Source organism: Cantharellus anzutake, assembly GCF_015039405.1.
Source record: "Cantharellus anzutake strain C23 chromosome Unknown EI90scaffold_1, whole genome shotgun sequence".
Classification (NCBI taxonomy): domain Eukaryota; kingdom Fungi; phylum Basidiomycota; class Agaricomycetes; order Cantharellales; family Hydnaceae; genus Cantharellus; species Cantharellus anzutake.
Window position 1 is genome coordinate 2363740 of NW_024066951.1, and position 13615 is coordinate 2377354.

General features: G+C 48.2%; 3 protein-coding genes across 3 annotated transcripts; all 3 read left to right on the plus strand.

Moving 5' to 3' along the window:
- Nucleotides 1–872: 872 nt before the first annotated feature.
- EI90DRAFT_3149578 (uncharacterized protein) lies at nucleotides 873–5320 on the plus strand (the record flags this gene model as incomplete). Its single annotated transcript, XM_039065598.1, has 5 exons — nucleotides 873–1043; nucleotides 1099–1244; nucleotides 1298–1445; nucleotides 1500–3092; nucleotides 3140–5320. The coding sequence occupies 5 exons, from the start codon at nucleotides 873–875 to the stop codon at nucleotides 5318–5320; spliced, it is 4239 nt and encodes a 1412-aa protein (XP_038924065.1).
- Nucleotides 5321–6815: 1495 nt separating this feature from the next.
- EI90DRAFT_3028571 (uncharacterized protein) lies at nucleotides 6816–7322 on the plus strand. Its single transcript, XM_039058070.1, has one exon. It carries the CDS (start codon nucleotides 6857–6859, stop codon nucleotides 7289–7291), a length of 435 nt encoding a protein of 144 aa, XP_038924066.1. The 5' UTR covers nucleotides 6816–6856; the 3' UTR covers nucleotides 7292–7322.
- A 2803-nt stretch (nucleotides 7323–10125) lies between these two features.
- On the plus strand, nucleotides 10126–11219 carry EI90DRAFT_3284626 (uncharacterized protein; the record flags this gene model as incomplete). The annotated part of the gene is made up of 3 exons (XM_039066934.1): nucleotides 10126–10678; nucleotides 10738–10901; nucleotides 10995–11219. The coding sequence occupies 3 exons, from the start codon at nucleotides 10126–10128 to the stop codon at nucleotides 11217–11219; spliced, it is 942 nt and encodes a 313-aa protein (XP_038924067.1).
- Nucleotides 11220–13615: the final 2396 nt, after the last annotated feature.

The window sequence follows — 13615 nt, forward strand, 5'->3', positions numbered from 1 at the left end:
AGTGCTGTGTCGGAGTTAGCCGAACACATTAGGATGATGCCGACGGATCTCGGTTCATGATGTAACCGAAGACCAAACGTTCCCTTCCGTTGTGAAAGCATTGCTTGTTTCACGAAAACTGGGCTGCTGAGTATCCGAAACTGGTGCCACCGATGTGTCGGCGCATCAACAAGGCCTATCAACCAAATTGAAGCCCATCGCCAACTGTACACTCTTTATCGATCTCGACATTATTTCACACTGTCCTATACTTGGATGCTTTCAACTATTTCATCATCCTGATATTTTTCTATTGCACCAATTGTCGGCTTGCAGGTTTGTTTTCAGCACCCTGGTTGATAATAGGATCAGAGCGGTAAGTATCACTTGTCCGAGGCCCCATTTTTTTAGGCATTCACGAGGGTACCCGGCCACTTAGGGGCATCCTACTAGTAAAGCTCATGTGAAAGCTGATTGCACTCCAAGACCCTGATGAAAGGCTAGACTGGATCCCAGCCTGCACTGACGTACGACGTACGTCGCGTACGCGTGCCCCACCGGCGCTTACCGCCCACTCTCTGTACGAAGCGAACGCCGTGACCAGTGCCTCGATATGACGTCCCATAGTCTTTGCTCGTTCATATCTAGTTCTTATTCCTAATAACATTTATCCTGCTTCCAGTTCTAGGCGGCATGATACTGGGCCGCTAGAATTCGCCGCTGATACTGGATCAGAGGTCTGTATGGCGTCGACCAAATAGTCAATGCATATATCATATCCTTCCTTCCATAATAAGACAGCCCTCGTGGCTCTAGCTTCTGAGCGATTAGGGGCTCACACGTGCGTTGCGCGCCCAAAGCTCTCTCCTCCATCCACTTGTCTGTTATCGACCATGTCGCAGCAGCAAGAGGTTGAAACTCCGAGGCAAAAGACCAATGATCTCCTTGCAGCGGGGGGTAACCTGGCGGTGTTAACTCTTAGAGGTGTCAATGCTACCGCAGGTTGGTGTCCACCCTTAAAGGATGCGACTAGTGCTGCGCTCTTCATCTACGACGAGGTTAAAGTTGGTAATGATTTATGTCCACGAATGAAAGCTCACGCTGGTTTGCGCCATGTAGAAGCTCAAGGAGAACGCAAAGGAATGGACTGATTTCGGTGAATACGTAGCGAGCACCATGGCCAACGTATCTTCAGCCATAAAGTCTGATGATGTATCAGCGGAAGAGGCAAAGCCATGGGTGGAAAGTGCCACAGAGCTTGATGGGTGAGTCTATCCATTTTGGCAGTCTTCGATATCGTAGTTACATCAAGTCCCAGCGCGTTACAGAAGATTAAGTCCGAAATTGAAAGACGGGAAAAAGTAGAGAAACGATCGACTCTCAGAAAAACATTCTCCTACTTGAAAGACCCGGGAAGAATTAACGACCTAAAGAAAGATTTTGACAAAGCATTGGCATCGTTTCAGGTAGCTTTCCTTACAGTATCCTTCCATAACCGTTCTGATTTCCGGCCGATGCAGGTTAGGACGAACTTGATAACTGGCGCCAAGTTAGCGGCCATAGAACGTCGTCTACACGAAGACAAAATTCTCGATAGTCTCCGATACCCTCATCTTGTTCATGATGATTCCACTCAGGCCTGCCTGGAAGACACTAGAGTTGATCTCATTGAGCGTATTATGGCATGGTGCCGCAACACTGGGGATAGCGAGAACCGGCTAATGCTGTTGACTGCTGTGGCCGGTGCTGGCAAGACTTCGATTGCACTCGCGATAGCAGAACGATGTGCCAGCGAAGGAGATGTTACCCTGTTACTGCGCTTCTTCTTTAAAGCGGGCGAACGGTCGCGGCCTGATTTTCTATTCAGCAGCATAGCTCGAGCTTTAGCAGACCATGATCCCGTTCACCGCACTTTCATTACCTCTGCTCTTCGAAACGACCCTAGTCTCTCAACAGCTTCATTTGCGATGCAGTTCAAGAAATTGGTGGCTCCATCTCTACTCCATAAACCTCCGCCTTCTGACCACCCTATGGTGATCATCATCGATGCTTTAGATGAATGTGACAAAGAAGCGTTCGAATCCCTTGCCGAAATTCTTGGGGAGGAAGTGCCCAGGCTACCATCTTCCATAAAATTCTTCATCACATCGAGACAATTTGATCTCGTGAATCGCTACCTCTCCCCCAATTACCCTATTGATCGTGTCACTATTGATCTCTTGGATGAGGCAAATGTGCAGGACTGTGCTAAGTTCATACGCTTCCAGCTGCAAAAGCTAAAGAAGTTACATCGGGACTTGCAGCGTAATCTTCAGGACGAGGATAACATGATACAGGAGATCTCGGAACGAGCAAATGGGTTGTTTATCTGGATCAGCACCATCTTTCGCTATATGAAGATGACGAACCAGAATCCTATGAGGACACTAAAAAGTCTGCTCGACACTGGTGCGAAACGGCCAGAGGTCCCTGCTGAGAAGATGATGGGAGACTTGTATACAAGCATTTTGAAGAAGTGTGCCTGGGAGGATGAAGATTTTGCACACGATTACCCAATCGTGATGGGAGCAATCTTCGTTGCTCAGGAGCCTCTGTCGATTACAGCCTGGGACTCAATTTTGTTGCCTTTCCTCAAGTCTTCTGTTCAATATGCATTGGCTGAACTCACTCCTCTGCTCTCAGGAGTTGAGAACTCCCACATTCCGGTTCGCATCTTACACCAATCTTTCCGCGATTTTATCGTCGATCGGATCGACCCCCAAACAATCAGCTCTGGTTGCACTCCCATAGCTGTGGGGGTGGAGAATGCCAGGGTTGCCCTGCGATGTACCGAGATTTTGAACAAGGATCTCTGCTCTGTAAAGGGCTTAGGACTGATTGAAAACTTGTCCGAAAAAGATGACATGCCACCCATTCCTCCATCGGAGTTATCTGAGCACTTTCGTTACGCATGTCACCACATCGTTCACCACCTAAATAGAATCAAGGAACCATCAGAGGAGCTTGCTGGGTCAGTTGGTTTGTTTCTGAGTCAGGAAGCAACTCGGTGGGTGGAAGTCTGTGTGCGGATGGAACGCTATGTCAGTATCTCATTACTCCCTGAGTGGACTAAGGTACGGGTTATGAATTGTGTTAAAGAAACTACCTCATGGTCTTCCAGTTGGTTGTTGACCACAGGGCTCTTAGTGCACTGGCTAATGTGCTTACCCAGCTTCCGCCGAATTTCGCATTTTTTTCAAGATCCCAGGAGGCCTATGAGACAGCAAACGATTCTGCTGTACTCTGCCGTTTTCTTTTTTCTGTGGACTCAAGTTCCTACACCCCGGATTTGGCCATGTCACTCAACAATCTACGTAATGCTCTTTCCAATCTCAGACGGCACTCGGAGGCACTCCCATTCATCGAAGAGAGTGTCAAACTCTACCGCCAGTTAGTTGCCGTTAACCCAGGATCATACACCCCGGATTTGGCCATATCACTCAACAATCTATATGATGCTCTTTCCAAACTCGGACGGCACTCGGAGGCACTCCCATTCATCAAAGAAAGTGTCAAACTCTACCGCCAGCTAGTTGCCGTTAACCCAGGATCATACACCCCAGATTTGGCCATGTCACTCAACAATCTATGTAATGCTCTCTCCGATCTCGGACGGCACTCGGAGGCACTCCCATTCATTGAAGAAAGTGTCAAACTCTACCGCCAGTTAGTTGCCGTTAACCCAGGATCATACACCCCGGATTTGGCCATGTCACTCAACAATCTATATGATGCTCTTTCCAATCTCGGACGGCACTCGGAGGCACTCCCATTCATCGAAGAAAGTGTCAAACTCCGACGCCAGTTAGTTGCCGTTAACCCAGGATCATACACCCCAGATTTGGCCATGTCACTCAACAATCTACATAATGCTCTTTCCAAACTCGGACGGCACTCGGAGGCACTCCCATTCATTGAAGAAAGTGTCAAACTCTACCGCCAGTTAGTTGCCGTTAACCCAGGATCATACACCCCGGATTTGGCCATGTCACTCAACAATCTGCGTAGTGCTCTGTCCAATCTCGGACGACACTCGGAGGCACTCCCATTCATCGAAGAAAGTGTCAAACTCTACCGCCAGCTAGTTGCCGTTAACCCAGGATCATACACCCCGGATTTGGCCATGTCACTCAACAATCAATATTTGGCTCTTTCCAATCTCGGACGGCACTCGGAGGCACTCCCATTCATCGAAGAAAGTGTCAAACTCTACCGCCAGTTAGTTGCCGTTAACCCAGGATCATACACCCCGGATTTGGCCATGTCACTCAACAATCTATATTATGCTCTTTCCAAACTCGGACGGCACTCGGAGGCACTCCCATTCATCGAAGAAAGTGTCAAACTCCAACGCCAGTTAGTTGTCGTTAACCCAGGATCATACACCCCAGATTTGGCCTTGTCACTCAACAATCTATATTATGCTCTTTCCAAACTCGGACGGCACTCGGAGGCACTCCCATTCATCGAAGAAAGTGTCAAACTCTACCGCCAGCTAGTTGCCGTTAACCCAGGATCATACACCCCGGATTTGGCCATGTCACTCAACAATCAATATTTGGCTCTTTCCAATCTCGGACGGCACTCGGAGGCACTCCCATTCATCGAAGAAAGTGTCAAACTCCGACGCCAGCTAGTTGCCATTAACCCAGGATCATACACCCCAGATTTGGCCTTGTCACTCAACAATCTATATTATGCTCTTTCCAAACTCGGACGGCACTCGGAGGCACTCCCATTCATCGAAGAAAGTGTCAAACTCTACCGCCAGCTAGTTGCCGTTAACCCAGGATCATACACCCCGGATTTGGCCATGTCACTCAACAATCAATATTTGGCTCTTTCCAATCTCGGACGGCACTCGGAGGCACTCCCATTCATCGAAGAAAGTGTCAAACTCCGACGCCAGCTAGTTGCCATTAACCCAGGATCATACACCCCAGATTTGGCCTTGTCACTCAACAATCTATATTATGCTCTTTCCAAACTCGGACGGCACTCGGAGGCACTCCCATTCATCGAAGAAAGTGTCAAACTCTACCGCCAGCTAGTTGCCGTTAACCCAGGATCATACACCCCGGATTTGGCCATGTCACTCAACAATCAATATTTGGCTCTTTCCAATCTCGGACGGCACTCGGAGGCACTCCCATTCATCGAAGAAAGTGTCAAACTCTACCGCCAGTCAGTTGCCGTTAACCCAGGATCATACACCCCATATTTAGCCGTGTCACTCAACAATCTACATAATGCTCTTTCGAACCTCGGACGTCATTCTGACACACAAATGGTCCACATTTGAGCACGCCCTCCTCGTCATTGCATTGCCCACTTTACTACCTGCATATGGCACGCAAACTTGAATTGGATATTCGGCTCGACATCAACCTCAATTTTTTGCAAACCATCGAAAAAATATTTACAGGGTTGGCCACGCTACACCCATAACAAATCACAGTCGCAGCTTTCAATCCTAATATCGTATCCATTTCCTTTAACAAATTTTTTCTCATTGGTGTTGTACTGATCTATGTTTCTGTATCACGGATGATGTCAAGGTTAGGATCGATCGATGATGCAAATTGGTTGAGACGAAGCCCAAGTTGATTGGCGGTCGAACGCCGCGGCCACCTGGTCCACCTAGCCAGATTCTAGCTTACCGCGTGCCGCTCCCAACACTTTATGACCCAACCAAATTTCGCTGTCTCGAATCCTATGATGACTGCCCATTCCTAGTTCAGGTACGACCCGTGTTTGACCAGCGCTATATTACCACGTCTCGTGGCTAGATAGATATGCATCGTCATGTCTCCTGGTAACCACTTGTGCACTACATGACCAGTGCTACTACTGGATGTCGTTCATCAAATGACGAAATCCAGACATGATGTGCACTTCCAGTGATTCCCTGCCTTGAAGACCTGACTGTCCTCTCCTGCCGAAAACGTTTGTTCGGTAAGCGGGATAGTGAATTAATAAGGTTGGTCCAAACCCTGGAATGGACCGGCTCCACAACCGTGCGCCACCCGGATCATAATTAGGAAGTTAATGTCGATCTTCGTGAATCATGAATTAACACTCTAAACTGAATGAAGAAGCGCGGTACTGTAGCGATAAATGAATGCCGCTTGCCCCATCACTTACTTAATATTGCTTGGCATGAAACCGAACCGCCGTGATTATTGCTAGTCGGTGGTGTCTTGTGGCATCTGAGCAAGGACAACCCTGGCAGATAAGTATCCTTGTTCATGTTCAAAAGTGCAATCCTCAAAACCCCACTTCTACAACGAGCTCAGTGGCAGACAATCCTTTGCATATGCTCTCTCTTCGCCCTCCAACTTGCTCTAGAGGCTATAGTTTTGGATATGATTGTGCTAACGTACATGCTTCCAGGCTCGCCACATTGGCTGACGGCGCTTGCACTCCTGAACTCGTACGGCAACACGAATGACCTAACAACACCTACGGATGCGCCAGCTGTCCCAGCTATTCGATGACCTGGATTATTCTGAAAGCCTCCAGTCTACCTTCTGTGCGCATGATACTCGTGGAGGCCCGATGGAACGCCAGTGAAGTATTCGAGTATTCGACAGCATCATTACTAAATCCAAAGGGCCACCTAGCCTGCTATTCCTATCCCAGCCTGTGCATCAAATTGGATACAGTATTACCACACGTTGCAAAGCAGACGCCGTTCCTCACTAGTGACATCATAATCCCCTTCCACAACACCACTATTCCCAAGTACTCTAGGTTTGACTGTGAACTCTCCTGCGATTGACGCTACAAACCCTCAAAGTCAATCTGTGTGGTCAGTAGCTTTGGTTCCTGAAATAGTATGGCGACTGAACACTGGAAGTGCATGCGTGTACTGAGCAAAATTAAGACGCCAACAGATCCACCACAATCTCTATACCCAATCTTCTCCTGCTATCGCTCCGGTCGTCATTCCGGAAAGTGGGGCTATAGAATTGCTCTTATAGCTCGATGTGTACAACCCCTACAAGCAGCCGCGGATGAGATTAATGGTTACGAAAGCGGTGAAGCGGTTGCATTCGCCGTTAAACAGTATAACAAAGCAGAAGTTTCCCGCGTTTTCGAGGAGATCAAGGCAAAGTGGCCAGGAGCTGTGATCCGCGATGCTATCCACAATATCGCACATAGAATCTCGAGACCATTCCTGCAACTGACCCAGCAGATTACAGGCAAGCGTTCCACCGCTCCTGGTGCCGTTGCTTCGTTGTTAAGTGGCCTGCCCTTCGCGTTGGGCTAATAATGTTTTTGGCCGATTGAGCATATGAAAACCAACAGACGAATCGGCTCAGATAAATATTCTGGGTGGCTTTGTGTTTAATTCTATCGTTCCGCGAGTACTTACGCCATTAACGAGCTAGGATACCCCAAGGCGTATTGATATTTGCGTGAGCGCTTGAACATTTTCTGCTCTCCGACATTCCCCCAGACTCAATGGTTAAATTCATAGTTCTGCTTCAGCCGCATGGAGAGCCCTTCCGGCGTTTGCTGCACTTTCTGCAGAAAAACATTGTGTTCGATCGCCGTCACAGCGCCTGAATAAAAACAAAATTTGAAGGAGAACATTCATGTAGTTAATCGCGAGTCTAGATTTGACAGTTCAAGACAAAACGTACTCAGTAGTGGAAGATGCAGAAAGCGTTTGGTACTCCGGAGTGGGACACGAATCCAGATATCGTTTTGAACCCAGCAGATGTCGCCGCTGTGTGTTGACCTCTGGACACAGCTCGCGGTCTCGATATCTTGCCCATCAACCTCGCTCGGCATAAACATGGGAGATCGGTACGTCATATCGCACAGACCCGGAAAGAAAATCGTCGTCTCTGGGCTTTCTAAGTATATTGGAGGCGGTGACGATTTCACCACGCTCCGCAAACGTCATAAGTAAATCTCGTAGCGGGATTGACTTATAGAGGCGATAGATTTTGAGCGGACATTCCACGGGATGGTTGGGACGACACTGTACACACCGTCAAGGACGTTCCAACCACGTCAGCGTTCTCTGCGACCTGATTAATTTCTCGCAGGTGGTGCAGGATCTCCTCGAACCAAACAACGCCTGGACATCAAAGACCACCGCAGAGATTACAGTGGGGCGGGTCCTCTAACGATACCCCTTTCACCAAGCTTGATGCATGGCCAAGTGTGGGACAGAGAAGATCAGCGTCGTTATGTTCGCGATGACCACATGAGGTGCAGAGTGTGTCTATCACAAAGAGTTTGGTGGATGGTGTAACATAACCATAACTTTTCTGTACGCGAGACCATGGACGTTCTGGGTGATGATAGTATATCGCATACGATTCGCACAAAAATAACGGAATCGAGGTACGGAATCGAATCTGAATAAGGAAAGGACATCAGGACCAACGACGAATGTTACTCTGCACACAGAGTCACTAACCACTCCCGATATTACGCAATTGGCGCTCCCCATTTGTCCTCCTGTTCCAGAACTTCACTTCGACTTTAAACCCAACTATGCGAAATACACAGTCCGACGGAAACAGTCTCCACTGAAATTGGCTTACTCCGTGATGTTCAATAATTGCCAAGGACTCACTCTTGATCGAGTACTGTTTGATTGTAGAGAGGATGTCTTTGCGCATGGGCAGCTGTACACTGTGCTAAGCTGTGTGCGACATAGGTCTCATGCGATGCTGTTCTTGCCCGAGTCAAAGCTGGATGTTGCGAATGTAGAATACAGAAGACTTTTGGGTTAATGTTAACCTGGCTTGCTACGTTACTTAAATGAATGGACGGCAATTGTTGTATTTAATGTACAGGTTAGTCCAAGACAAATGTAGTGGGGCTTTGCTGCCAGTCATTGGCAGCAGTCCTCTCATGCCGAGAGGTTTCTGATGGTCTATCTGACCATCTATCTATAATTTATTGGCTCCTTAGCCCAAGGAGCCGCTGCTGTTTCTGGAAGCACCCTGCGCTTCCTTCCTTTTCTGGGTTTTCCCTATGGAAAGCCAATCTGCTTTCCTCTCAGTCTGCGAGGCTGGAGATGGTCTAGGTGACCATCTCTCCACTGGTTTTGCACCAGTATTATAACTTTTGAGCTCAGGAAGCGCCCTGCGCTTCGTCGCATCCAGGGTTGTTTCAGATTTCAAGCCCTCACTCTTTTTTCCACTCATTCCGAGAGGTTTCAGATGGTCTATGTGACCATCTCTCCACTGGTTTTACGCCGGTATTAAGCTCAGCTGAGAGCTGAGTTCTGGATGCGCCTGCGCTTCACCAGATCCTGGGTACATCGAGGGTATGGCCCTTACTTCTTTCCCTTTCATTCCAGAAGGCTAGACACGGTCCCAGTGACCATATTCCTACCCATTTTCACTGGTGTTCTTAGCTTATGCTGAGAGCTGACTCTCAGAAGCGCTCTGCGCTTCCTCCTGTTTATAGGCCTCTTGGCTCTGAGGCTCAACCGGTTCCTCTTATTCTGCGAGGTTGTAGGTGGTCTATGTGGCTGCATCTTTACCAAGTTGAATATGGCTCAGCTTTCCATGGTATCGTTTCAGTTTGATCAGTACCATCGTATCTGAAGGCTGCCATGTATGGCCTTCACTCGCTGCCGTGGCATCCGTTTCTTTTTAGATTTTCTTGAATGTCTTTCCCTGTATCGTGTTGTTGCGAGAAAGATGATTGAATTTCATTGATGGTTGAAATATAACAACACAGTTATTTGATGAGAATGGAATAAGTGGGCAGTGCAGAGTTCTGTGAAGCGCGAAGTGCAAGTGCTTCAGTATAGGAAGCTCATAGGAAGGTGAGACACCTATCATGGTGTAGTGGCTCGAGGGAGCGGTGATGAGAAGCGGTATATTATTAAGTATGGAGGGCTGTAAAATAGATGAAATAATTTGGTTCATGGTGTATTAAACGAAGGGATCGAGTAAAGTGTGAAAAGTTCACATGCGAGGGGGTCATGGTCCGGTCATGACAGAAGGTGTGTATGGAGTTGTCGGCCCATGTCCTGAATGTATGGGTGGTCACACTGCCACGACACATCGAGGCCGCGAGACAATAAATCTGAATCACCACCACCACTGACACAGAAGCTGTATTGCGAGGATGCCACCAGAGAAACACGGATGGTTTCTCACTCCGGGAACTGGCCCATTTCATCTCTCTTTCGATCTGCCAAAGGACTTCATTGCATCGGAGGACTGGAGGCTATCCATTCCCAGATATCATGAGGCTCTCTGCCTTCTGCATGCCCTCCATGTGAGACACGGGGTTGTGGGCCATGCCGTGGTTGCCTTGCACCATAAGACTGTCAACGGCAAAGATCGTGTGGTGAAGACCTTAGCCTGGCTAGACAGATTTCATGCAGAGCGCTACAGAGAGGTTTTGGAGTTCATTGAGTACAAAGGGGTTGACAATCTACTGAAGGCATTGCACAAAAAGTACTTCGTTGTGGGAGACGATGAGCTCTCTGTGCACGGATTACTCCACCGACCTTTACAATCTGAGACCGATATCATGACACTCAGGAATATGAAGCATCACTCCCTTGCTGACCGTGTCTTATCTTGCATGCCAGTTACCAATAGAGTTGGGGTTTCTATCTGGGAGGAAACATCACTTGTGCAGATTTTTGACGCATTGGTGGAAATCATCGAGCGTAAGTGACCCAGTGTCAGTGGTTACTTTTCAATGCCCAGTCCTCACCCAATTTCCCAGAAATTGAACACATGGAGGATATAGGCTTATACCACGGGGATGTCAGTGAAGGGAACATTTTTACTGGCACTCATGACGGAAAGAACAAGGCATGGTTGGGCGATTTTGAATTTGAGTGTGTTGACAGATCGGACGGAGATGATACTGGGAAAGCCAAGCTATCTGTATGTCATTCCAGACTTTTGGTCTTGTGCACTTTATAATCCTCATCCTCCTTCATGTCGGAAGCAGTACTTGTTGCAATTTATTCAGGGCAGACACACTCACAATCTAGCGTAGATGATTTAGAGTCTCTGATGTGGGTACTGCTCTGGTTCTTCTATCACACCTGTCCACATGAGAACGAATGGGGATGGACTCGCCTTCTGTACAACATGAATTTTGTCTCCCACACTTCTCCACCTCCTTCCATGGAGGCCGATGGAAAGTGCCTCAAGTTGAGACCAGGTTCCAGGTTATTGGTGCAGGGGCAAGATCCATAGTACTTCTTTCTCAGCAATGCTTATTCAGCAAGCCTTATGAAATCTTCAAACAAGCATGGGTACCACCTGCCAATGGGGGGGCTAAAATGGGCCCCGCACGCTCTTGTCACTCTATTCCAGGATATCTGGCATCTTGAGGGCTGGAAACTGTTGGAGGAACCGTGTGCTATGGGAGTTTTCATACAGCTACATTCCCACACCTGAGCAAGGAACTCACCTGGACAGCCACATTCCTGCAGTAGCGTGACTACTTGGTCACAACACCTTTTTCTTCTTACTTATTTTGGTCACTTCGGACTTATCTGCAAAGTCCACAAACTATATTCATTCATTTGGATTAGTTTCCTTTTTCCCTCAGTTCTCGCGCATTAGCTTGAGACTGAGGTTAGTTACAACATTCTTTTACTCTTATTCCTTATACATTGTAACTCATTGTATATTACCTTATAGCTTTAGCATTAGGTAATATTATAGTTCTCACGCATTAGCTTGAGACTGAGCTTTAGCATTAGAGCAAGTGGTTATTCCGTTAGAAACACCTTCGAATGTACTGGGAAGACCCTCCATCAAAGCATATGGACGATCAACAGAGGCTGGAAGAGTTCGGAGCACTTGCATCTGGTGTAAAAAAAAGACTGCATACTGCTAGTGCAGACACATCTCAGTTCTATCCAAGTAATAAGGTTCTTCCTGGGCAACAAAGCCCACGTAGTTGTCATCTGCCTTGTATCTAGTATTAATCATTCTAATGTCATGTTCCGAAACATCCTCCCATCCCCAGTGACATTCTTCCATATTTGTACCCCATTGTCATCATTTGGGGACATGTGTGCAACAACACAATTTGCTTTTGGACTGGGCTACTACTGTTATGATGGTTCCCCTCAAACTGAATGGCAGTGTCTTTGGCATTTCAGTGCAAGGACAATGAGATTAGTAGATGCAAGGAGTGCTGTCAGTATCTACACATATGATTGTTGTGGTTTCAAATAAGGTCTTTGGCTTGATCACTGTGCAAGCTCTCTGTTTTCTGAGGAACCACATCTCTCTGATTTCTGCCACCGGATTTTATGGTGAGCGTTGACTGATATGGAGTGACTTGCATGACAAGTGGCATAGGATTAAGTATCTTGTTTGAAGCGCTGTGCAATTGTGGGCAGTGGGAGTTCGGCAAGATTAGGTGAAGAATGAAGCAGAGTAATGCGTGGCTTCACCATCTCTTTACCTGCACCACCTTGCTGAAGCAAATGCAGCTGGAAGGACATGATGACATCGCTACCAAAAGTCTACTTAGGATGGAATTGTGTCAGGGACCAGTCCGGGGTCGAGAGCGTCCAGGTATATCGCCCAGCGCTGAGGGCCCGGTGGGGTATGAAGCGGGTGTGTACGGCAACAGGCCCAGTGCAGGCAGATGTCCCTGAAGTGGGAATGGTGAGAAGAAGACTGCTTCTCTGGTTCCCACCCCAGGTATGTTTATATACATGGTGCTCAGGTCACATGAGAGTTGCCACGTCGTCCCCATGCACAGCCCCAGCCACCCGGGTATCCCCATGGGGGATCCCGAAGGGATCCACTGCAGGCGCACATGCTGGGTGTACCTGGGGGTCATCTGGAGCATCCGGGGCTGGGTGTGTCATGCATGGGTCGTGGGTGGGTTAGTAGTACATCGATCAAGGGAAGTCATCTGTGTAAATAGAAATAGAAAGAATAGGGAGTGGGATGGGGGGGGATGGGGGGGGGGGGGGAAGTGGAGGGAGGAGGAGATAGGAAGGGGGAGAAGGGGGTAGCAGGTGGAGTGGAGCCGGGTGGAGCCAGGTGAGGCGGGTGTGCCCTGACAAATTGACATCATTGCCAGCTTTAGATATCAAACACCACTGAGCAGGGCACTTAACCATCCACCAAGACCACGGATATCGACAGTATCACCAACTCCTTTAGAGTGTAACTACCTTCGGCCACTTAATCTAGAAACCTGTTCTCCTATCCCAAACAGCAATGGGCTACATGGACGTTCTATCCGAAGAGTGTCGTCTGTCATATCCATACAATCCCGACCTCCACTCTGGGCTCCCAGAACTCCGAACTCCGACTTCTGGAGCCCTACTTCCCTTCCATCACCTTCTCCTTGCCGACTCCCAAGAGGTTATCCCACCTCCGGCTTGGACACCACCTTCGGTCCGACTCCGGAACATTCCGGGTCCAACCCCAACCTCGACACCTTCCAGATGAGTACACAAAACCTATGCTCCCGACTCCGGAATCCCGTTCACGTCTCTGTCTCCGGAACCTCCGGTCTTAGCTCCGACCTCGGACTTTGACCTCACCTCCGCTTATACCCATTGTATTGGTTAGCTCATTCCATTTAATTATGTTTGCCAATATTCCGGAGTTTAACT

Coding starts and splice junctions, on each gene's coding strand:
- EI90DRAFT_3028571 (XM_039058070.1), top strand. CDS start 6,857: ATGGCGACTGAACACTGGAAGTGCATGCGTGTACTGAGCAAAATTAAG.